At 47.7% G+C, this 24,619-nt stretch overlaps 2 protein-coding genes across 2 annotated transcripts in view; one reads left to right on the forward strand and one right to left on the reverse strand.

The window, feature by feature from the left end:
• Positions 1 to 24,619, reverse strand: part of LOC144174516 (phosphate-regulating neutral endopeptidase PHEX-like) — a 190,251-nt gene that overhangs the window by 83,262 nt on the left and 82,370 nt on the right. The gene's annotated exons all lie outside the window — the stretch shown is intronic.
• The window catches only part of LOC144174513 (NPC intracellular cholesterol transporter 1-like), a 72,473-nt gene that overhangs the window by 32,119 nt on the left and 15,735 nt on the right, over positions 1 to 24,619 (forward strand). The window contains 9 exon segments of the mRNA XM_077703253.1: positions 1,148 to 1,348; positions 4,888 to 4,948; positions 5,726 to 5,854; positions 7,328 to 7,510; positions 8,613 to 8,727; positions 14,076 to 14,203; positions 16,506 to 16,649; positions 18,953 to 19,042; positions 20,234 to 20,424. Of these exon segments, the coding sequence (XP_077559379.1) occupies positions 1,148 to 1,348; positions 4,888 to 4,948; positions 5,726 to 5,854; positions 7,328 to 7,510; positions 8,613 to 8,727; positions 14,076 to 14,203; positions 16,506 to 16,649; positions 18,953 to 19,042; positions 20,234 to 20,424 (1,242 nt within the window).

Genomic DNA, 24,619 nt, shown 5'->3' on the forward strand with positions numbered 1-24,619 from the left:
TACATCAATGTGTGCCTGCGATAAAACGGCCGAAAGAGGACACGAAACTCAACAGCAGATACCTGTTAATGTTCCGGGGCACTTTGACGCACTTTTGCCATCCGTACTAAAGTCTGACCAATCGAAGTTGTCTTCTGTGTCTGTGCTGCTGGCATCATCCAAAGATTTCAGCTTGGATTCCTCTAAATTTGTCGAAATTTGCCGTTCGCGTGAAGCATCTGCAAGCGTTGACAACTCCATAATCGAAACCACGTGTGCCTGCTCCCCATCAGCGAAGGACATTTCAAAATCCCCCCCCCCCTCCCCTTCCACGGCACAGACAATAAACGCGAAAGTGAAATTGATGAAATACTTTCTCCTTTACCCTTTGGATGGCGATAGCTGTCTGGAAGTGCTCGGAGAGCGCCAAAATTTGAATTTGTATTCATCGATAACATATTATCGATGGGAATAGGTGCGGTAACACAAGTGTTAAATGACAGATTGCTGTCCAACAACCTCTGAGAAGTGAGCACTTTGCTAATTGCAGCTGTTCTTGACTGTCAGTGTCTAGCTGCTTTCAGTGCCTGCATTTCTTGCGAATATTTTATTCTGATAAGGAAGAGCCAAGTTGTGGTACGTGGTTCAAGTTCTCCGTGCTTGGTATCCATTCACTGAGGCTGTGTTCTGTCAGCATCTGGACGAGGGATACGGCTGCACCATCCGCTTCCTGAAGGAGACGGTCTTGACTTTTATAGAAAGGCATCTATTATAACTTTAACATGCATTGTCCTATGACTGGTGAGTTTCTCGTTGATTCTCCCAGTGACCTGCTGTGACTGGCCTCTCTCTGTTTGGTATCACATCGTCAACATAGCTGCATAGAGAGTGTGACTAGCGGCAGTGCAATAATTCACTGAAACAAAAATGTAGTGCACAACGCAAAAAAAATGTGCAACAGCATTAACAAAACAGACTTCCTGGAATGTCTTGTTTAGGATGAAAAAGCCAGTTTGGGAATAACCAGTGGGGAGGCTTGTGTTGGGTTTCTGAATTAATGAGAAGCTAGAGAACAATGCCATTCATGTCTATTGGTCTGGCGTAGGGAGGCTGTCCTCGTTGCACCTTGCAAAAGCGGCACTCGTGCTCGCCCTTGTCCCTCTTGCAGCTCTCCCCTGTCGCCCAGCGACGACGCCTTTGCCGGCGTGCCCTGCCTGGGCGAGTATGGGGGGCCAGTGCAGCCCTACGTGGGTCTGGGCAATGTTGTCAACGACCAGTACTCCTTGGCATCGGCCCTGGTCATCACTATTCTGGTGAACAACCACGTCAACACATCGCTGCTGGGACCTGCCATCGCCTGGGAGCGGGAGTGAGTCTGCTTTTCAAGGATGATTACAACCCTGTGCATGCTTGCTTTAGTAGAGAAGTACTTGATTTATCCGACGTTGCCTACTACCAGGGTGGTGGCTTCAAGGAACACTTAGGGGGTCCATGCAGACAAAACACAAGTTTGGTTCATTTGAAAGATTGCCTCGTTAGAATCATACTGACTCCACTTTTAACCGAAGCTTTGCTCAAATAAGCTATATAATTACGAGAAAAAGGGAATGGCCATGCGACCCATCAGCTCATTTTCATACCAGCCAGCTGTGTGATTGGCTGAGGCCGGCAAAAGCAAACGCAAATTAGGCACGGCTTATAAGCTTGCCGAACGAGCTATGTCGGGCAAGCAATGAAAGTTACAAAAATACATATAAACATAGAAGTGCCGATGCGCACTGCTGTTGGTACTGGGTGTACTATGCTTGTTTTAGCTGCACAGCAGTCCGCCGCGTTGGAGCTTTCTTACATGACCCTGGCCAATTGGCATAAGCAATGTCGCCTTACGTGACCTGTTTGTCGGGCATGCCCCATGTTTTACAAAACGATTACTCTCTACCGTAACAAAAACAAGCCAGGAGCAAATACAGTAAAAAAAAATGGCAGCATCTCCACTCCGTGAATGATGGCGAGGGTGCGGAGTACGGGGACTCAAAATGACATCCGATTTGCGCCCCGACCGTCATTCGATTTGCGCCCCGACCGTCATTCGATTTGAACCGTGAGTTGCACCTTGATTATTCCCTAAATGAAACTGCAACTCATGGCTCAAATCGAATTTTGCTTGATTTTCGCTTGATGGTGGTGTGCGCACGGATGGACGCGGACGGAAATTGGGAGGTCCTAAGGTACTCTGCACCGCTACGGGCGAGGGAGTAAGTCGTTTGAATCTCGGGTACTAACTCACGGTCGTAGGTAGCCTAATGAGTAAAACGACTGACAATAACTCTGTTTGGTCAACCAGACACAGGCTTGAATCCTGCCGGTGCCTGTGCGATTTTTTGCGATTGAAAATGCTATCGCACGGACGCGGACGGACACTGTGCGATCCTAAGGTACTCCGCACCTAAAAAGGCAACGGCGGACAATGATCTGCGGCTGACTATGGTAGCGCCTTCTGGGAGGGCGAACGATAAGCAAGGTCGCGGAGCATAATGACGCACTGTAACTTCGTTTGAATATCCGCCCTCATGACTTCGTGGCAGACATCACGCAAACACGATTTGGCGGGAGAATGAAAATTTTAACCTGAATTGATTAATTTTTCAGTGACTACAGCATCTTCTGCTGCCGGAGAAGGCCTGGGGCACTACAAAACACGAAATCTTCAGAATAAACCAAACTTGTATTTTGTCTGCATGACCCCTTGTTGCATATGCTGCAGGTGTGCAAAAAAAAAAAAAAAAAAGCCTGATGTGCGTAAACCGCACACAAAACGAGCGTGGACTAACCATGAGGTATGCTGGGTGAATGTGGATGGTACTTGCATGTCTAATCTAAACAAAAAGAAAAAAAAAAGAGCGAGAGAGGGTATTTTGGAAAAAGTGGCAGAAATGAGTAATGAAGAGTTGGCCCTTCTTGCAGCAAGATATATCATCCACTAATATTTAAAATGTGTTAATTAACTTGTTTCTTCATGACCATGTTGACCGAGTTTTTACGTTTTGCTGCTTTGGTGCATTTTGAAGTGCCAGCTAAAGGGGGCACTGACACAAAAATTTTGCATTTGCTTTTTTTGTTGCGATAAGTAGCTAGTGACCTACTTATAACCCGTAGAAACCTCATTTGCTTCAGTGTGCGACGGTTGTTTAATTAGAGGCATTTTTAATGCGGCCAGTCGCAGTTTCGGTTTCAGCGAGTGCCGCGAAACGATGGATTTTGTGGATTTTGTGTGAACAAAGCTGACCACGTGACCGTCGGAGGGATATCGCAGAGCAGAGCTGCCGTAGCACTGTCGAATCTGCATCGCCGGCAGTTTCTGCGAATGCCCCCCCGTACTGATCTTGTGAGCCGCTTAATTAAAAAGCGACCATGGACGTGACGCAGGCGCTGTGAGTGCAAATGCTACCGTGGCTAAAGAACAACGCGCGACGCTCGAGACAGTGGGTGGCAAGACGTGCTGGGAGCAGCCAGCCGGTCTGCCTACAGGTCCGCCTACAGATGTGTTCGGCTTAGCACTGCAGCGGATATTCGATTGCCGCTCTCGTAAGCGACGCAGATGACAATTTTTAATGCAACCCGCCATTGCATCACTAACTCCTTTCTCATATAAGCTGCCATGGTTGGGACTTGGCAGCGGTAACAAGCTATCACTCGAGCTACCTGCGCCGGCCTGGGCCACTTCGCGGCCGTGGCCGCCGCCTGCACAGCGACCGTGCGGCTCGTTCAGTGGGCTTTTTGCGTCTCCGGCGCGTTTTCGCATCCAATGTTAATAAAAAAAAATAGAAACAGAGTGCCTGGAATCGCTGTAGAACTTTGGTTGCGGCCAGCTGCGCGATGAGCCGATGAAGTCACTGCGCCTCCGCCGCCAACGATCGAATCGTTCGTTCTCGAGAGCAGAAGCTCCGCCCTCCGATTGGAGCGGCGAGCCGGGCGAGCCGGCAAAAAACGCCGGCAGTGCGGAAGCGGCAAACACAAACTCGTGACGTGTTTGGATGTTGTTTATTTACAAAATATCCACGGGATGTCGATTGCGCGTGGTCCTCTACTGGCTGCTCGGTTGCGTTTTGCACAGTTTAAAATTGACTTTAAATATGTTCTAGGCAGTATTCGCCGCTGATATTTTGCAGATGATGTATATGTGTTTACACCAATCGATCTCCGAAGTTATCTCGCCTTCAAAATTTTGTGTCAGTACCCCTTTAAGCGCCCGCTCCTGGGGTTTGGCCTCGCTGTTGTCCCTCAATGTAACCGAACGAATGAAGAAAGCGCCGAAGGTACATGAGATGTAGCGGGCAGGAAATCACAGAAGAAAAGTATGGCAAAAGTGTGAAGGGGGAGGGTAGTATCCTGAGGCTGTGCAAGACGTGTGGGAAGAAAACCAGGCATCCGTGAAGACAAGCGTCTAGGTCTTTCAAGTTCACAAAAAGCACAGATGTTAAGCACTCACTGCGTGCTGCATGTACATCAATCCTTCGTTGCGTGGCTCATCCGAACCACGTGACATTTGCACGAGAGGTTCAAACACGATTTACAACAACATGCTCAAATTTTTTTTTTCACTTTTTATGTATAATGTTTTGGGCCGTTTTATTTTTATGTAGAACTAGTAAATGAGCAAGTGAATGCGCAAAGGTCTGACTACCTGAATTTTCCATCTGCAGCGTAAGTTGCAGTGCTTCACTATCACAATCTTGCAAGTCAGAATATCTTGCTGACACGTTCTGACAGTTTTTATGTCATTGCTACGCATATCACAAATACCTGTACCTTTGTTCAGCTAGGGATGCATTGTTTCACTGCTTTCAGTACATGTTGTGGATTGGGAGAGAAATTCAAAAATGTGATCTGGGAACTCCGTACCCGCAGGTTCATCAAGACACTCAAGTCTTTCTCCAGCCCCAACATGAGCATTGCATTTCTCTCAGAGGTAAGATAGTGGATTGAACATAATTCAGGCCAGTTGAACAGCAAGGTGCTTCTGAATAAGAAGCTAGTGGGGATGTCTCGTCAAATGCAGAGACCTATGTTGCTGCCTTGTCTCTTCCATTCAAGGCACTTTATTGGCCTGCAGTGATGTTAGGAGAGACTGAAAATTTGCATAGGGTGATTTAGCGAAAGAGTGGTGTCAGGCACAGGTGGGGGCCTGTGCGCTGAGATTGCAAAAAACATTTTTTGGTGGATAGCATACCCCTGCTTGCCAAGTTCCAAGCCCATGTTCTGTCACCACTGCGGTATGCTGTACCTCAACTACCCGGTCACAGATATGCTTCTTGACGTTGAGGTGTACGTTTACAGAGGCTGCTTTTTGTAAGCATCTGCAGTTATGTATGATGCTGTCAGTATTCGCTAAAATTGGGTTTGGGGGGATAAATGGAAAGGGTTCTAATGTGAAGAAAAACAGCCTTATTGCTACCTGTGCTCTTATTTTTTTTTAATTGCTGTGGAGCTGTGAGAAAAGAACAGACTGCTACTAATTTGTGAAAGTTTTCACTTTCCTAGTTGCTAGATCAGCGTTACGGGGGATTCATAACCTCGTGCCAAGCTACCCGCTGTTTGATCGCGGCTAGGAGCTGAGGGGCATTTTGTAGTGATGGGGTTTTCGTGTTGTTTAGGAGGCACCGCTGTACTTGGTACTTGCAGATTTGGTCGGTTGATGTCCCCCCCCCCTGATTGTCTCTGTTCTCTTGTTTCTTCCCCCATGCAGAGCTCTGTGGAGGACGAGCTGGATAGGGAGAGTCAGTCTGACGTGTTTACGGTCCTAGTGAGCTACTTTGTCATGTTTGTGTACGTGACCCTTGCCCTGGGACAGTACCGCTCCCCCAAGACTGTGCTGGTGAGTGGAGCATCCTTTCTTTCTTTCTTTCTTTCTTTCTTTCTTTCTTTCTTTCTTTCTTTCTTTCTTTTTTAAATTTCTTGTTGCATGCAGCTGAATTGGATGCATACTACCTTTGTCAGGGTTAGGAAAGAAATCTCTGCAGCTGGCTTAGCATTGCTGCTAGAAGCAACATTATGCATAGCACAAGGTTATGACGTGGCATGTCCAGCTATGGAGTGTTAAAATTTTATTGCAAACATTAAAAGAAAATTAGAAATTCTATCTGAGTGGCTTGCTCGTTTGCCAGGTAACTGGGCCCGAAGATCACTCCTTAAGTACATTTTGTTTGAGACCGTTCTTGACAGCACGTACTCGGCTACTTGGCTGTCAAATTAGTTTGCATCAACCTGGGTCTTCTTTCCTGCATAGGCTGATTTTGCTGTGCTGACACAGTGATGGGAGGCGTTGTGTGCGAGGGCCTAGTGTTGCGTGTTTCAGCTTAGCTCTGATGGAGGGTGCAGCCAGGGCCCCCTTTCTTAGCATGACCTTTGCATGAGTGTCTGCAATACCTCTTCTTCCATCAACCTTGGTGGCGAGCCGTAAGCATAGTGCAGACGGCAGAGGTGGTGCATCTTGTCACTGTTGTGGGATATATGGGGTTCTTGGTGTGACCTAGCCAGTACTCCGGTGTAGGCCACCACACTAGCTCCTGGCATGTCAACCACGTGGGCCCCCTTATCCACAGCAGCCCAGCGAGGTTCGCCGGTACGAGAACACAGTAGACAGTAGTGCGAAAGCACGGCCGTTTATTTGGGAACTCCCAAGCATGTGAGCACAACGCTCAACGGCGTTCACGAATCACGCCGTCATGGTCGGGATCACGAACAGGAGGCGGGCACTCACAGCGCACGACAACAACCCGTTACCTGAGATCCTGGTCCGCCGCAGCCGCACTGTTCCGCCGAAGTCACCCAGACCGGATCTCTGATCAGACTCTCTCCACGCGCACATGTTCGTGCAGCTAGCATGCCTTTGCCGCGCATGGACCGGTGGTGCCATCTCTCGGGGGCGCTGACGAACCAGCGGAGCGGCGGGCCGGTTTCAGTGCAACGCGTCTCTCCCCGAAGTGTGCACCGGCTCGGGATTGTGGGAGGCGGTTCTCCATGATTCGCACACTGTGTAGCGTCCATTTTGGTTCTCCAGAAGGTCCACTTCCTAGCTTAATCCGAACACCACCACGTGAAAGGAGGGTGATGTGTACTCCTAACAATGAATACGGCACAGAAACTTCAGAAGTTACTAAGTACCATGGAACGCTTAGAGATAGGAAGCAAGCGTCTTGGATCAGGGAGAAAACTTTGTCAAAGACATCCTAGCTGATATTGAGAGAATGAAGTCGAGAAACCTTCACCCTGCAATGGGCATGAAATAGGTGCTGATGTTGACGATGGTGACTAAAAGAGACGATGCATCTGGTGATGTGGGGTGCAGGTGGACTCCCAGGTGACCTTGGGCCTGGCGGGCGTGGTGATCGTGCTGGCGTCGGTGGCCTCTTCCCTGGGCCTGTTCAGCTACACGGGCACCCCGGCCACCCTCATCATCATCGAGGTCATTCCCTTCCTCGTGCTGGCTGTCGGCGTCGACAACATCTTCATCCTCGTCCAGGGATTCCAGGTGATGATGAGGGGGCCAGCGAAAAAGGCTTTGGGTGTTGTGGCCAGGGGGTGTACCGTATTTTCCTGTCTATGAGTCGCACTTCTGTATAAGTCGCACCCCCCTCAAAACGACAGTTTTCCCCCCCAAAAAAATGTATACAAGTTGCACCGGTGTATAAGACGCACCGACAGTTTTCCCCCCCAAAAAACGTATACAAGTTGCACCGGTGTATAAGACGCACCGGTGTACAAAACGCACTTGTTAATCTCGCAAACTCGTAGAGCATCAGTTCCTTAGAAAGTGCGGTGAAAATGCATGGTTGCAGGGGCCGCCGCCTCTGAACGCCTCCTGCGGTAAGCAGTGCTAGACACGTACATCTGCAGTCCAAAGTCTAGACAGAACTAACTTCTCAAAAATGGTTTATTGATACACCCAGATGGCAAGTACTTACAGACGGTGTTTAGGCATAACCATCGAAGCCCTCTTCCTCCGACTCGCTAACAAATAATTCATTCATTTAGACTATAGAGCTGTGTCTCTTAACGTGTGGGGACATCACGCAGCACACAGGTGCTTTTTCGAGCGTGGACCACACACGGCCGCCACGTACCGGATTTATTCCATACATAAGCTGCACCGGCGGATAAGACGCACCAATCGAAATTTCAGAAAAAACTGTGACTTATACACCGGAAAATACGGTAGTTTTCTCCTAACGGCAGCGGGAAATGGTGAGGGAATGGAGGAGGAACAACATGCACAATGCAGTTTCGCTTACTGTTCAACTACCATTGATTGGTTTTTAGAAAGTATGGACCATTGCTTTGAATGCTGCGAAAAGAGGGAGTGTGTCTTTAGCGAACAGCTTGGCAAAACAAATTTTTCTACCTTCTTTTTTTTCTTTGTAGACTGAGATCTGCCGCAGTGGCTCTTACGGAGAATGTATTGTGCTGCGCTTTTCCCATTTCTAGTCAGTATCTTTTTGTTAATGGATTCAAAGGTCTGTTTCTTTTGTGTGTGTGCACCAAGGAAGGGAAAAGTGTTGGGCGTCATTGCGAAGGCCCTGCCACCATAACTGGCGGTGGTCTCGTGCTCCCTTTCTCTCCCCTTACTGGTGCAGCGAGACGATGGGTCGGTGGACGAGCCCATCGAGGACAAGGTGTCCCGTGTGGTGGGCAACCTGGGACCGTCCCTGCTGCTGGCCAGCCTCTCCGAGTCCACCTGCTTCTTCCTAGGTAGGCACCACTCGCGTGCATGCTGCGTCTCCCCTGTCTCACAAAGGTGGCTGAGGGCTGGGAGGAAATTATTGATAGCTTGTGAACAGACACCACTGGAGGAAGGCTCAGGGAAGCAGTCCTGTACAATTCTGAGTGGCCTTTTCAGCATAGATATTTAAAGGGAAGTGTGTGTCTGTGCATGGGGGGGTGTTTGTCTCTTGATCGTCCTTCCTAAGACTGTGAATAAAACATGACCGAAATACAGAGCAAGTTTATTTGCTTGTCGTCATCACTGGAGCTTGCTGATAGATAGCGGCCATAGTCGCTAAGCCCATCAAATGAGGAATAGCTGGTGCTGTTAAAAATTAGGGGTGTCTCCCCTTTGTAAAAGACAGCTGTAGTTCTCTGAGCGTCGTTGGTTTTTGGGCGCTACTACTTTTGTGGTAATAGCAGTGCATTGCGATATTCTTTGAAGCAGAGATTGGGACAAAAGTTTTCTGGTGGGTGATCTGGGATTTTACGGGAAGCTGGTGGTCCCTTTAAACTAGTCGGTCAATATATTTAAAATATTTGACTGTACCCGATAACATCACATGACCAGAAGACGCTGCATATATGCTTGATGCAAAACACTCAGACTTCATGTTTTTTTTTTTTTAATCATTTGGTGTACAAAACACCCACACAAAAGGGCTTCTGTGGCAAGTTTGTAAATAGCACGAGGTTTATTGCTAGATGGAGAAGCCGAAGGGTACCCAAACTTGTCTCCTTATAAATCCTTATATAATTGCTTGCCCTTGCCACTGATAGAAGTAGGAATGGCAGTTTCCTACTTATAGTATCTGGTAATCAGTTATTGCCCATTGTGTTTCAATGAGCTTTGACTCTGTGTGCGATGTCCGCTTTTAGTCGGAGCATGTTTTGTTTTTATGCCTTTTAGTGACTAACTGGAAATTTTAATTTTCTGTAAAATGTTGGGGCTCGGTAAGTTAAGGCTTGTTGCCAAGTACGTTACTTATGTTAGAATGATATTTTTATCAGGAGAGTTTGTTTTGGTTTCAAGCCTACACCAAGGCATAGTTAGTGAGTACAGTCAAACATGTTTATAGCGAACAGCAATATGCACCGGGATTAGTTCGATATATCCAATAGTTCGATATAGCCGAACCCGCCTATAACGAGCTTAATGGTACGAGTTCGCAATCCGCGGGAGCCCCCCGCCCTCTCCCCAACTCCGCCATCCGCGTATGCAGAAACGAACACAATACAGTAGCCATTAACAGACCAAAATAATGCATTTATTGCAAATATCAAAGCTACTTTCCGCCTTAACAGCCCACGTGGAAAAAAAACGGTGATTTTTGTTTTCAGTTTCGTTTTGTCGGCTTCAACTAGCATAGCATTCTCTACACGAAACATTGTTTGCACCACTTCGAGTCCGTGTCCTCAAAAATCTAAGATGCATTGGCGGAGCACATCGACTGCCGAAAGCGCTTCATTATAAGCGTCGGACGGATTTCACTGGCGATATCATCGGGAACGTTGGTGAGCTCTTATCACAGTTCACCGATGCTGCTGTCTTGGTCCGCACTCACTGACTGGGCGGGTTCCGTCGCGAGTCCCGCGCATCGGAAACAGTTCCGGAAAGTATTGGGCGTCACGTCGCTCCGTGCGAGGCGCAATGTCTCAGTCGCGGCTCTTGCTCCGTGGTCGCGGCCAATCCACATCTCAATCGCCGCTCCGAGATCATGCATTTCGGCGGCCATTCTAGGCGCCCAGAGTTCGATATATCGGATGTGAACTTCGTAATAAGGAATATGTTTCCCATGTATTTCCGTAACTGAATTATTTTTGTTCGATATATAGAATAATTCGCTCTATCCGGGCTCGTTATAGCCGGGTTTGACTGTACAAGGAACATTATAGGTCAACTTGTTGTTCAGCCTTTTGTTTGGAATCTCTTGCCTTGTGTGTGGCTTTGCGCGAGAAATAAATTCTTCAGAATGAATTAAGGCGAAATATACTAGTAATTCCAATTGACGAATAATAGTGAGTCCAGAGGGGAAAACTACAGCCTGTAGTCAGGTATGCTTTTGGTAAAAAAAATCCTCAAACGTTGCTGACAAACAAGCCCACCACTTTCTTGCCAGTTCCCATGTTCTTACTAGCCATGTGCGAATATTCGAAATTTTCGAATTTCGAAGCGAATACCCGATATTCGACTTCGGCTTCGAAACCGAATTTGGCCATTCGAAAAGTTCGAATATTTTCGAATATTTTCGAAGTTCGGCAGTTCTGCTGAGGTGAACCGCCACAATCAGAGAGAAAACGCAAATCCGCCCGCAAACGGCCGCACACAAGTCAAGAAATGGCGTGACATCTGTCATTCGTTCTGTTCACCCGTTCGTTAGCGCCAAAATATACATCAGTGCACGACCGGCTTTATAAAGCCGGTCGTGCATCAGTGAATCAACCTCCCTTGCACGTTCGCACGATTTTGATTTAATGAACGAGAGACCGTGTCTTTTGTCATGTGCTACAACGCTTACATAATGTTTTACCGACCGCCGCGCGCTAGTCCACTCCTACTGCGGGTGACGAATTCAAGCAAGGACGAGCGAATGTAAACAAACACACCCGTGATGCCATTGGCGATCGGAGGGGGGTGTAAAAATTCAGCTCGTGCAGCTATAGCAACTATCCAACAGATATATATTTAAAAAAAAAATAAGTATAGAAACATTGTGTGCGACTGGTTTGTCGAAGCAGCAACAAGAACAAATCCGAACGGCTAAGCAAGAACTGGCTACACGCAACCCGCAAAAGCGTAGCGTCCCAGTAAAAGCAACCGTCAGACTGGGGCGTGAATTGGCACGCAAACTGCCTTTGAAAACGCAAGTTGATACGTAATAAAGTAATGTAAGATAAGCAGCAGATTTTTATGACTATTTTGTGTTATTTTTTAAAGCCTTGTTCGCTACAACGTTGCTAGTCTGGCAACACGGGAAGCTTTTGGCTTTGTCCATTCTTTCCTCCGTGGTCCATCGCCTTGTCGCGTCGGTCTCGTCGCATTCGCGCATTTCGCCCATTCTTTATTCATTCCCTTCTCGGTATCAGGGCTGTGCGGCGAACTTTCATCAAATTTGATCTGTGCACACCGAAAACATGGATGGGACTCCTCAACGAAGTTCTCGCAGTGCAATATGGAACTTTTTCGAACGTTCAGTTACGACTGCGAAGTGTCGCACGTGTAAGAAGTCTTTGAAAACACCAACGGGCACCACCACAACCCTCGCGAATCACTTGCGGCTTCATCCGGGACTCTTCAAGGAGTACGAGAAGATCCGCGCTTCTGAGTGTGCTGACAGTACTAAGAGGGTCAGCAGACAAAAGGTCGAACGTGAGTTCTGCCAGCCCACCCCATTACTTCAAGCCTCTGTTAAGTAACGACAGCCAGCGGGCTAAAGTGCTCACAAAAAAGGTTGCTGAATTTATTGCAACTGGGCTGCACTCGTACTCGCTCGTTGAAGAGCCAGGGTTTTTGGCGTTAATGCATGCCGCCGTACCCGAGTACAAAGTGCCGTCAAGAACCACGTTTTCCCGAAGTGTTGTTCTAGAGCTTTGCACTAAAGGAAAGGAAAAAGTGCTGAGCGAATTGCGCGATCATTTCGAGAAGGGGATGCCGTGCTACTCCCTAACTACTGACGGATGGATGTCAAGGACAGGGGACAGTTACGTCTCCATGACGTGCCACCTGCTTGATTCTGACTTTCAACCGCACACGTACAACCTGGCGTGCAAGCATGTGCCTGAGTGCCATACTTCAGCTAACCTGAAGGACGTGCTGCTCGAGCTTGCAGAGGATTGGGGCCTGCCTCAAGGTATTCCCGTTTTTGTTGTCACAGACAACGCAAGGAATTTTCTTGGAGCAGTGTCGCGAACGGCATGGTTCAGCATTAGTTGCTTTGCGCACACACTGCAGCTGTGCATTCAGAGTGCAAAAAAGGAGACACCGAAGTTCGAGGAGCTCTGTTCTAAGGCCCGAGCTATTGTGGGCCATTACAAAAGGAGCTCGCAAGCAAGAAGCCGCCTAAGAGAAGCACAAGGGAACATGGGCCTTGAACCGCTTGAGGTGATTCAGGATGTCTGCACCCGGTGGAACAGCGAGTATGAGATGATGTGTCGTCTACTTAAGCTGCGACAAGCAATTTCAGTTGATCTCTCCGAACAAGACACGATCGAGAACTTGACTTGCAGTGAATGGCGTCTCATGGCTGCTGTCATGTCCGTTTTGAAGTGTGTCGAGGAGGCAACACGGGAATCGTGTTCTGAGAAGCATCCCACACTAGCTCAAGTGATACCACTGGTGCACTGTATGCAGATTCTTCTATCTCGTCAGTGTCAAAATGGTGGCGAAGAAGCGGCGTTTGCGGGAAACCTTCTGCGGAGCATGAAGTCGCGATTTGTGGACATCAAGACGCAGAGTGCGCATGCCTTAAGTACTCTGTTGGATCCGAGGTTCAAGGCAGTGTGCTACACAGAAGCAAACGAGAAACAGTGGCTAAAGAACCACCTCAATTCAGCCGTGGAGAAGGTCCTTCCTCCGGACAGTGGCAAGGAAGCTGATGCCAGCTGCACACCTGCACCTGTGATCAGTGATGTCTGGGACGTCTTTGGTGCACCGGCCTCTACTAGCTCCTCATCGCAGGCGAGCACCCGACAGCAGCCACAAGAAGAGGTAGAGGACTATCTCCGCATGCCCGTGAAAACTCACTCTGAGAACCCTTATCTCTGGTGGAAGAACACGGGGAAGAGCCGCTACCCAGTACTGTCGAAGATCGCTCTCATGTACCTCTCAATCCCAGCCACGCAAGTCTCAAGCGAGAGACTTTTCTCGGCATCAGAAAATGTCGTCACGTGCAGGAGGCAACTTCTCCTTCCCGAGCATGTGGAACAGCTCGTGTTCATCCACAGCAATAGCTCGCCACAAAAGTAGTGCATGCAAGCCAAGCAATGCCACCACAGAGCCAGACATAACATTTTGTCAATAAACTTGCATTAAACCCGAGTTTATTGTCACTTCCTTTGTCTTGCATTTAAACAGTAAAATAAGTGTTAATACTACTACCATTGTCTTTTATGCCGGCATAATTGCTCCATTTAATATATTTATTATGAATCACATTCAATTAGAAAATATTCGCTTCGATTCGAAAATATTGGATACTATTTGAAAAATATTCGATTAATATCACTATTCGCTTCGTATTCGATTCGAAAAAGAAAATGACTATTCGCACATGGCTAGTTCTTACCAATTCCCGTGAATGTGAAAGTGACCCTGAGTGGTTCTACTTCCATGACAGGGGGCCTGAGCACCATGCCGGCCGTGAAGACCTTTGCCCTGTACGCTGGCGTCGCCCTCCTGCTCGACTTTGTGCTCCAGATGAGCTGCTTCGTTGCCCTGCTTGCACTGGATGCCAAACGCCGGAGGGTGAGCCTCCCGTCCCTCTCTCTCCGATGGCCGGTCTTCTATGCACTGTATTGCTCACTGCTACTGGTTTCTTTGTGCGGTACTGTCCGAGAACTCTAAAGGCAAATTATAGTTCCGCTTTCAAAGCACACCAAGAATTACCAGCCCTTTCTCATATTGATACTGGTTTGGCAAACACCTGTGTAATTGGAATGACCAAGTAAAACAATTTTGTCTCCCATTTCCTCCTCCCTCTTTTTTGTTTGTTTCGTAATGCGCAATTTAAAAAGAACATGTACAGTGGCAAGATTTGTTCAACGTTCTAGCTTTTCATATTTGTTGCTCCTACTATGTGGCTCCAAGTGGTCTTCCACTGATTTCGTGGAAGCTGTATTATATATTTTGCTTTCTTTTCCCCTTTTTTTTTTTGCATGCACTTTCTAGCCTTTATTGCTCTCACCGTTCCAGGAATGCCCGCACTGGCCAACTTGGGGTCAGAGGCTCATACAGGGTTAACAGAGTATTAGCTTTTATCTCACCTTCTCTGGCCTCCGGGCATGTCCTATTCGCATAAGCAGAGGTGACCTGCGGTCCTGGCAATAAAGACTGTCATAAAAATTGTCCTGATAACAAGCAATTCTGCGTTTCCTTTGAAGTAGCGAAAACAATTCAGGGAATTAGCTAGCTGCCTTACTGCTGCTTCAAATTGTGATGGCTGTTCCATGATGCAGAGCTTGTGACTGCACTTTCATTTCTGAATTCTTGGTCCGTGAGGGTGGAGGGAATTGGGCTTTTGATCAGAAGTGTATGGTCAGGATCATTTTTTTTTTCTTCTTTTGCCCCTCTAAGCGTCCTCCTGTATTGAATGTGGGTCCGTAATTATAAGTGTGGTGCTTTTAAATGCTATTCTGTCATCACATCCGCTGTCACTAATCTTGTGTGTTGCTGTGGATTGCTGAGCACAAATGCCTATCCTCTCTATTACAGGCTTTCTAACGAGCCTAGACACTCTGCATTGAAAATTGCGGCATTGCAAGTTATCGTTCCAGAAGTAACGCAGCTTCATTTTGTGTGAATGTTTTTTGTAATTTCAAGTTACCTAATCAGGGAGCTATTTCGGTAGAGTATAGTTGTCCTTTATCTGGTTGTTTATTGGTTGCTGTGCTGTCTCTTGCTCTTTACTTCGAGTTGCTTCTCGATGTTAAGAGTTCATTTGAGCAGTGAATTACTAACTGCCCAAGTTTCTATGTAGGCCTTTGCTTATGTTAACTGAACAACAATATGTACTGTGTTGTGGTGTCTCACATTGGAGCGGATAATGTTTCTTTTGGTCTCTTCAGAACAGGTATGAGCTCGTCTAAATGCCTTGCGATTACTTGCGCAGTACACTGCTACACAGAAGCATCCCCCACTAGCCGCAAAGATCTTCAGAGTGAAAGTAGTTGCATTAAGAAAAAACAAAAACGGAAATCTAAGGAGTGGTGGAAAGGGTGTTGCAAGTTGTAGACACACAAAAGGTGGGGAGAAAGTCCAAGGTTGAAAGAACCCAAAATGCAATGCCTAACGTGTTTCTTCTCATGCAATGTACATAGTTGCACTGTAATATCTATTCATTCTGTTGAGCAATTTGTGTTATGAAGTTAATTTTGAAGAAATTTTTACTCTAGTTTTACAATGGTGACCTTTGCAAGACTTAGATAAGCACAGTGTTAACATGTCTGCAATTTTATTTGAGTAATACACACCCTCCTGTTGGTGAGAGCTCTAAGGATATGTGAGGGAAATGAATAAAACAATCTGTGGCCGAGTGCTTTTTTTTTTATTTATAGTGCAGCTGTTAGTGCAATTTCAGTTGGATTCTTTCATGTTCTGCATTCTTCAGAAAAACACTTCGAGCTCAATTCTCAGTGAAGAAATAACATTCACTCTTCTTCAATCCGCTCCTCGTATTAGTGAATAGGCGGTGGTGTGGCATTGGCCCTGTTGAAGCCTGAACCTTTGACAGCCGGAGTCAATGCAGGCAGAAAGTAGTTTCACCCCTCTCCACTCCTGAGAAGCAGTTCTTCTCCAGCTGTGATCCCGTTGTTCAAAAGGAAAGGAGAAATGCTGCTAGTGAGGACTAGAATGACTGTCGCTGTCTCTTAAGATTTGCTCATTGACTTATTGTAATTCTGCTGTCAAATGATCTTTGCTAGACCATCATTTGGTTGAGACCAGCGTGAGCCCTTTTCCCTGTTTTGACATCTTCTGTGTCCTGCCGTGACTTTTCTTCTTAACGAGTTGTTGGGCTTCGGTTCTTTTTCTCTTCCTTTTTCCTTTCCAGGGCCACCGTATAGATGTGCTCTGCTGCATTCGGGGCCCAGACGTGACGATGATGGAAGATGAGCCCTCAAGGGGCTTCCTCTACAGGTTGTTCGAGGACCACTATGCTCCCGCCCTGATGAGGGCTCCCGTCCGCCTCATTGTGGTGAGTGCCTGGCTGGGTGCTCGAGACGATTTCTTGGTCACAGGTTGTCTGAGCTTGTAGTGCAGCCATTCTAAGAGTGCTAACGGAGATACCGCAATCCGATGAAGATGGCTGTGCATTTGTCCTGTGGGGAATTTGAGCTCCAGGCCTGTTGTAATACAGTCGCCGACCGATTTTTCGGACCCTCAAAAGGCCGAGATAGCTTACGGAAAATCAGTCAGCTCGAAGAAACAAATTCACGCATAAAAAGTTACTTTATTTACCGAGCGGCTTGAAAAAATTGTCAACCTCTTTCTGCGGGGACGCTGTGTTGCGGTACCAATAGGTCAGCTTGACGTAAGCGAGGGTGACCATACGCGACTAAACGGCTACCGTGGTGACTGACGACTGAGTTCATTCATCCATGCGGCTTGCGGGATGGTGCAGCAAGTGGTGCCTGCTATCGAGGCTGTATGGGAGGTCAGCTGGCTATACACATGCAACACGACTGCTAAAAAACAAAATAGCAGCGATGTTGTTTGCATATTTGGTAGCTTTTGTTCGCGGTCAAAACAAAATGTCTGGAAAATCGAACGAGAAGGGTTTCAGACGTCCCAAGTTTCAGTTGGTATTATACATTATCTTTATGGAGTGCGTGACGGTGCCATGGCAGAGTTTGGATATTCAGGCAGGTCGAAATTAGCGGGCGTCCGAAAAATCAATCGGAGACTGTAATTTAAACTACTCTTTGAGTAACGTGGGGCACAATGTGGGGTTAAAGCTAGTGCAATCTTGCATGAGGGCGTTTTAGTGTTAAACTTGCGCTGTCCACAGCGTACCTTAGTTGGGAAATGGGCAGTGGGCCATGTGGCTTGTCGGGGACGAATTATAGTGGCCCACGGTAAGATTCAAGGTAGAGGATAGGTATTATACCCCACAATATGAAGGAGTGATGTCTGAGGTGATGTATCCTCTGCTAAAACCATTCCCATGGCTGCCAACTCTTGCTTTTTCTGGCCATCCTTGGCAGAAAAAAAGGCGCTATTGAACTTGAAGCAAGATAGGGTTACAAAAAGATGTACAATTGCACGTCATTTTGTAACCCTGCCTTCACATTCAGTAGAGCTTCATTTTCTGCCAAAGATTAAATACCAACTAATGCTGTATTCGGGTGGTCGCTCTGATACTCCGACTCGGAGTACGCCGATGCGCCGCTTCCCCCAATCCGAGCAAGAGTCACCGCTCCCCAACCGAACGCGTACCCGATCTTGGAGTAGCACGCGACTGTGGCGCCGCGGCGCGGCCAAAACGGCAACTGCAAACAGCCAGGCCGGCCAAGGTGTCTCAACAAATGGCGGCCTCCGTATCGGACGCGTTAGCTCCAAGCCAAAGTTCCCCGACATCAGCCGAGCGCCTTTTATTCGCAATGATTGAAGGTAAGAATAGGTGTGCACAACCTTGCGAACGTATTCCTGCACTTTGAACACTGGAAGTGGTTCGGCGAACAGTTCGGCGAACTTCGCAGCGTAAACGTGCGAGTCGTCGTCGTCTGAGCTGCTGTCCTCCTCGGCGTCAATTTCGAGCTGCAGAAGTAGCGGAGACGGCTCCCCCTACACTCAACAGGCGTCTCCGTTTCGACATGATGCGGAGAATAGCACGAGAAGCAAAATCGTCGAAACACTCCCACAACTAACCGCTGTCGAGGCTTCAGCACGGAAAGGGAGGATTCAGCGAACGCCACCGGCTGGGCAGGCGAGCGGGGCGAGCCAGAGGCGAGCCGCGGCTGCCGGGGTCACGTGACCCAATCGCCTCCGGATTTCGGCGGCACTCCAACTTCGGAGTCAGAGCAGTCGGAGGTGCTCGGAGTGGAGTACGACGCTCTGAGACGACCAACCGAACATACGTCGAGCGCTCGATTTCGACCACCCGAGCACGGAGTCGCTTTTCGGAGTGCTCTAGAGCGCTCTAAAACGACCACCCGAATACAGCATAAGTAACCTCCTTTGCCACATTGCTTGTGTCTGGCCAGTCATTCAGTAAAACACAAAACAAACACACCGAAACATGTATGGCTCTTGGTTACTATTGTTAACCTCACTAAATTCTTGCAAGTGCCATTTCTAACCCATTGAATCAAGCGTTGAAGTTGTTTGCCTGCGTTGCAACATTGAATACTTCCGCATCTGTAGTGTTTACTCTGGAATGAGTGAATATTCCGCACACAGGCCAGCCACTGTTGCTATTGTTCCTAGGGTAGAGCTTGCCAGTTCAGCTCTGACAGTGTGCGCACTAAGTGCACTGAACATTTTTCTTCTTTGTTTCAGCTGTTGGTGTTTGTTGGCTGGGCATGCTTTTCAGCTGCTGCCCTTACCAACATCAAGATAGGCTTGGACCAGGAGATTTCGATGCCTCTTGTGAGTGGAATTTCACCGCCTACGTCTTGTTTCGTATTTGATTCTTAGTGTGAAAGCATTAAATGGCCCATTGAGCAGAAAAGACGCCGTCCAGCGTCTGTAGCAGCTTAGTGGCTTCCAAAATGGCCAGCAGTACTAAGGGAGTAAAAGGGAAGTAGTAGAGTTACAAAAAAAAAAATCGGGGAAAATTTGGGACTCAGTGGGAATCAAATCCAGGGCCTTCATAATGCAAGTTAAGCACCCATTGCCAGCACTACTACAGCACCATAGCTCTAGCTGACTAAATGTGGGCGTAGTGAATGCGTTGTGGCCTTTGACTTCAAAACTGCCTACAGCCGGTACACATTGTCTGACGTACAATGAGTTTCATGTCGCTTGGCACGTTGTGGGGCTCAGCAATAATGTAACCCCCTGTTATGTCGATATATAGTTGTGACAACATACCCGCTAAAGCGGATTGGCCAGGGATGATGGCAGCTGTTGTCAGAAACTGCGGGTGATTCGCAGGCCTTATTTGGCTGCAATGTCTACATAAACAAACGAAATTCTCACATATCCACTTAGTGGGGTCCAGAGGCCCATGGCTGTTTCGCAAATTCTAATTGTGAGGGCCTTGTATGAAGGTCTATAATAACAACCAAACATCTTGTGTACAGGCTTGCATTCCTACAGGAAATGCACCTGGAAACTCTTGGCTGCTTGCTTACATGTTGGTAGCCCAGAGGCAAGGCTGCTTTACTTAGTTTGGGACGTTAGTCTAGAGTCACAAAAATGCAAACCAAGGGAGGGAAATGAAAGGAAGACAGAATATCGTGCGTTAATCTTTTGCAATTTATACGCAAAGAAAGGTAGCTTTATTTGGCACACGGTAATCGAAAAAGCTAAGTTTCTGTAAAAAGTCTAAACTATCCAAGAAAGGTCTGAAGTGCACAAAGTTAATGGGTGGGGGAGGGCGGCTAGTTTGGTTTTATTGCACTTCCCTACACCAACCAAATCTTTGCAGAGCTGTAGCGAACGATGCAGCAGCACAGGTTCAGAACGTCTGCTCTAGAGGGAAATAAACTATATAGCAGTCCAAGATGACAGAGACTGTAAAGAATGGCCTCTTCTCTCTCTTTATGGCCCTTGGTCTTCTGGTCACTCAGTCAACCTCTTCTCCCCTCCCACCCCCCCATTTTCTCTCTGCTGCAGGACTCGTACCTGCAGGACTACTTCCGCATGCAGAAGACGGCGCTGGCCGTGGGGCCCCCGCTCTACTTTGTGGTGCAGCCCGGCTACAACTACTCGGACTACCAAGACCAGAGCCTCCTGTGCGGCTCCTCGGGCTGCAGCTCCCACTCGCTCTACTCACAGCTCAGCCTGGCCGCCGTCTACAAGAACACGTGAGTAGTCGCCGCCCCTCCTGCCTGCTGTGACACCTGTTTCTCGCACCGAGTCTTTTGAGGCAGCAGCAGTTCATGAGGAAGACCAGTTTCATCTGCATTAAGTGTGTCTTCTGGACTGCACTCCAGCAGCAGGTCATATTCATGCTAATCTGTGGTGAAATTATGTGCAATGTAGGCCTCTCCTCCTGCCACAGTTTCGAAAGCGATTCTATAGCATTGTTTCAAGCTTGTAAGCCAGCCACTTGCTGGTTTGAAAAAACAGTACAACAGTTGCTGACCAAGTCAAAGTGGAAAAAGACGTTCCGGTAGCCGTACACATTCCATGCTCACAATGGGCGCAAAAGGACCAGCAATTAAAATTTCAATACACAGCTTATGATGTAATGATCGCATATAGATCAGTGCAAACGTCCCTTCTTTCGTGTTCGTGTTATTGGAGTTCGCTGGGATGGATGATGACTCAAGTAAAAGGTATAATGGTGGGTTGTGTTCCTTGAATAAAACAGCAACATTGTCCCAGTCAAAATCACACTGCTGCTCATGTGGGCGCTCAGCAGTTGCATTGGAAGCCACTTTTTGGTGTTTTTGCATCGCGTTGGGGCTGTTCTATTTTCCAGTGAATTTTCCTGTTTCCGTCAACGAAGACTTGGTTGCAGTGGGCACAGGGTATGCAGGGTTACACGACGACTCCGGGAAAGTGTAGTCTTGTTCAGCAGCATTCAGTACGTGCAGAAGTTGGGACAAGTCTTCTTTGCACTGACTGCAGAAACAGGGAGCTATGTAGTGGTAAGAAGCCTTGGGTTCCGGTGGGAAATAGGAGAGAACTTGTGTGTCCAGCACTTCCATGACAATATTTGTGGTCATTACCAAGGACCTGTGCCATGCATCGGCGAGTAGAATTCCGAGCAGTACATAAAATACCTGCTGCGGAGGCAGAACCGCAGTAAAGTGCATAGTTTGGGGGTGTGGAATGGCGTACGGTTGGCAAGAGCGGCAGTCTTGTTCAGGAGCTTTTTGCACATGGAGACAATCAGGTCGACTCGCACACTGGGGAACAATGACATGACATCAGAGGGCACCGTCACATTTCCAGTGTCCAGCTGCACGTGCACTTTTGCACGTGCAGCTGGACAAGAATTGCAAGAATTGACCGCATGCGTTTGCTGCCTTGCCTGCAAAAAACCTAATGCGGTGTGGTGCATGTACTTGGAGAGGCTGTGCACAGGTTTGGAGGGTGTTGATTTGAACACTTGTGTCATTGATGCCTATTGCGACGGCAAGAACTGTTTAGCAGTCTCGCAAAGCAACAGCCTGCCAATGGAAATCTTCCTGACAAGTACGGTATGCTTTCAAGCCACGTGTAGACGGCAGCATCGACATCCCGGAAGGCGCTGCGCAATCTCACTTCCGTGCTGGGTTGGTTTTATGTTCCGCCATTTGGTTTTGTATTTTTTCCTTGTCCTGAAGGAATGTCGGCATCATTGATGTGCTGATTTCAAACTCCTGTGCCACATTTTTTTCTTTCTTTCTTTCTTTTTTTTTTTCTCCCTGGCCTTCCTGCACAGCATCAGTGATCTTATCTTCTCATCGAGGGTGAATTGTAGTTGATTTGAAGTCCCTGAGTTGCCTGCACTCATTTCCAGTCCCGTACGTTGCAGCATGAAAAAACATGGTACCACCGTGAAACCACTATGCTGCAGTGGTTTGTTTTCGAGTTATGGCGGGGTGAACTTGGTCTGGCCATTTTGTTCTAGCAGCTGCGGACTGTGGGAACGTTATGGCAAGCCGGTACCAAGCAGCACCGGTGCCCCGTTTAAGCTCACAGGTCATCATCATCATCATCGCCATCATCATCACCAGCCTATCTACGCCCACTGCTGGGCAAAGGCTTCTCCCATTATTCTCCAATTACCCTGGTCCTGTGCTAACTGCGACCAATTTATCCCCGCAAACTTCTTGGTCTCATCTGCCCATCTAACTTTCTGCCGCCCCCTGCCACGCTTGCCTTCTCTAGGGATCCACTGTGTTACCCTTAATGACCAACGGTTATCTTGCCTCCGCATTACATACCCTGCCCACGTCCATTTCTTCTTCTTAATTTCTACTAATATGTCCTTAGCATGCGTTTGTTCCCTGACCCACTCTGCTCTCTTCTTGTCCCTTATTGTTACACACCTATCATCTTCGGTTCCATTCCGTTCCATAGTGAGCAATGGAACGGGAGCTCACAGGTACTTGTTACTTAAAGTCTGGCTAGGTGTATTCGCTATAAAACATTTCAGGGACTGGGAACGAATCAATTGGTTTGTTAACTCTTTCGTTGCGGTGAAAAAATGGTCGATTTTGAGTGCTTCCACAAAACTTTTTTTTTTTTTTCCGCTTGAGCAATTGGACACATTTAGCCTTGCTACGCATGAAATTGTAGCTTATAGACTGTTCTCTTAAACACATAACAGCAGTTTTGTGAAAGGTACAATTATTTACAGTTTATTGGCCAAATAAAATAGAAAAGTAGAGAAATATGATGTAGAATATATTAAAAAAAATAGAAAAGTAAGATACCTACATATTAAAGTAAGGAATGCGGTACATATTATTTTGTAGTACGAGTGTTATTTTCTGCGTACAACTGTATTGGGAAGCAGGAAGCAAGCTAGGTATGCATCTCTAAATCGGTGTGGGCTAGTTCAGAGGGAATTTTGTTTTTTCGCACTTTTATGTCTTTCAGATATATACTTAGTACAGATATATACTTAGTCCAGGCTGTGTGAAGTCTCCTCTGCATTCAAATGGCTGCTGTCCTATGCATTTTCTCTGCACTAATGAGGGGCATTTGCCCTTTCATTGCAAAAGGTTTTGGATGATTGATTGTCTTAACAAACCATAGAGAATAAAAAGTAACTGCTTTAAATTGCTTGACGGGGAACACTTGAGCTTTGTCAAGTGCGCATATCCCTTTCCTTTGTTGTGAACAAAGGCCACTCATGTCTTCCAGAAGTTGACAGGTCTTTTGAAGCCTTCTGATATGTCACCCCATTCTTCGCACAGCTGCTGTTCGTGATCCATTTCGCTGCGGTTTTTGCGAGTGTTTTGCATTGCTTCTCTAAGGGAGCCTAGTCTGTGGGCACTGCTTAATAGTATCGCGGTGTCTAGCAGTGCTTCTGACGGAAGCTGGAATAGATATTAAAGTTGCCTCCAACATGACTTGCATCTTGGTTATGTCAGATTCAACGACTTTTTACTCTGGGTGTGTCAGGTGTAACCTTAATTTCCCTGGGATATAAGATCCAAGCTATACGTTCCCCCACTTCCAAGAAACATGAGCCCCCAGCATCACGAAGGCAGAAGAACGGCCAGGGCGCTGGCCCTCGAAAGACAATACGGCGACTCGAGTACGACAGTCTTCACCGACGCAGCGGACTACGCGCGTGCAAACACTAAAACAGCGGTCGTCGCCACCCCCACTTCTCTCATTACAAGTGTCACCCTTCGTAAGTCCAGCATCCTCGAAGCAGAAGAAGTGGCACTTGCACTAGCCATAACGCAGACCCAAGCCACGACCATCATTACGGACTCACAAGCGGCGTGTCGAACGTACACGGCTGGAAGAATTTCTAAGGTAGCCGCACGAATTATAACCCAGAACCCCCCCAAGAGAACAGTCAAGATTATCTGGACACCTGCTCACTCGTCTCTTTGCGGTAATCAAGCGGCGCACGCTTACGCCCGAGAACTTGCTCGCCGGGCACCGCAAGAGGACGATGAGAGGACCCGTCACTCACTCATCACATACAGCGACATCACCCAACACTACATGCTCACACGACGCACCTTCCCGCCGCCGGCCGACCAGCTAACAAAAGAACAACAAGTCACCCTTCGACGGCTTCAAACCAACACATTTCCACACCCCACGCGGCTACACACCATCCACCCCACGTTATACTACCCCCTGTGCAAATACTGCGGCAGCCAAGCTACGCTATACCATATGGTTTGGGCCTGCCAGTCAAACCCAGACCTTGATCCAATCCCTGATGCAACTCACGAGCAGTGGGAGAGTGAGCTTGCCAGCTCAGACCTGAGTAAGCAGCTTTGGCTCGCTGAAAGGGCGAAGACGGCAGGCCGCACCAACGGAGTCCTGGAATGAGGACCCCGACCACGATCCCGCTCGACTTCACTGTTAATAAAG

Source organism: Haemaphysalis longicornis, unplaced genomic scaffold (genome assembly GCF_048455015.1).
Source record: "Haemaphysalis longicornis isolate Haplotype H1 unplaced genomic scaffold, Haemaphysalis longicornis Haplotype H1 scaffold_3, whole genome shotgun sequence".
Classification (NCBI taxonomy): domain Eukaryota; kingdom Metazoa; phylum Arthropoda; class Arachnida; order Ixodida; family Ixodidae; genus Haemaphysalis; species Haemaphysalis longicornis.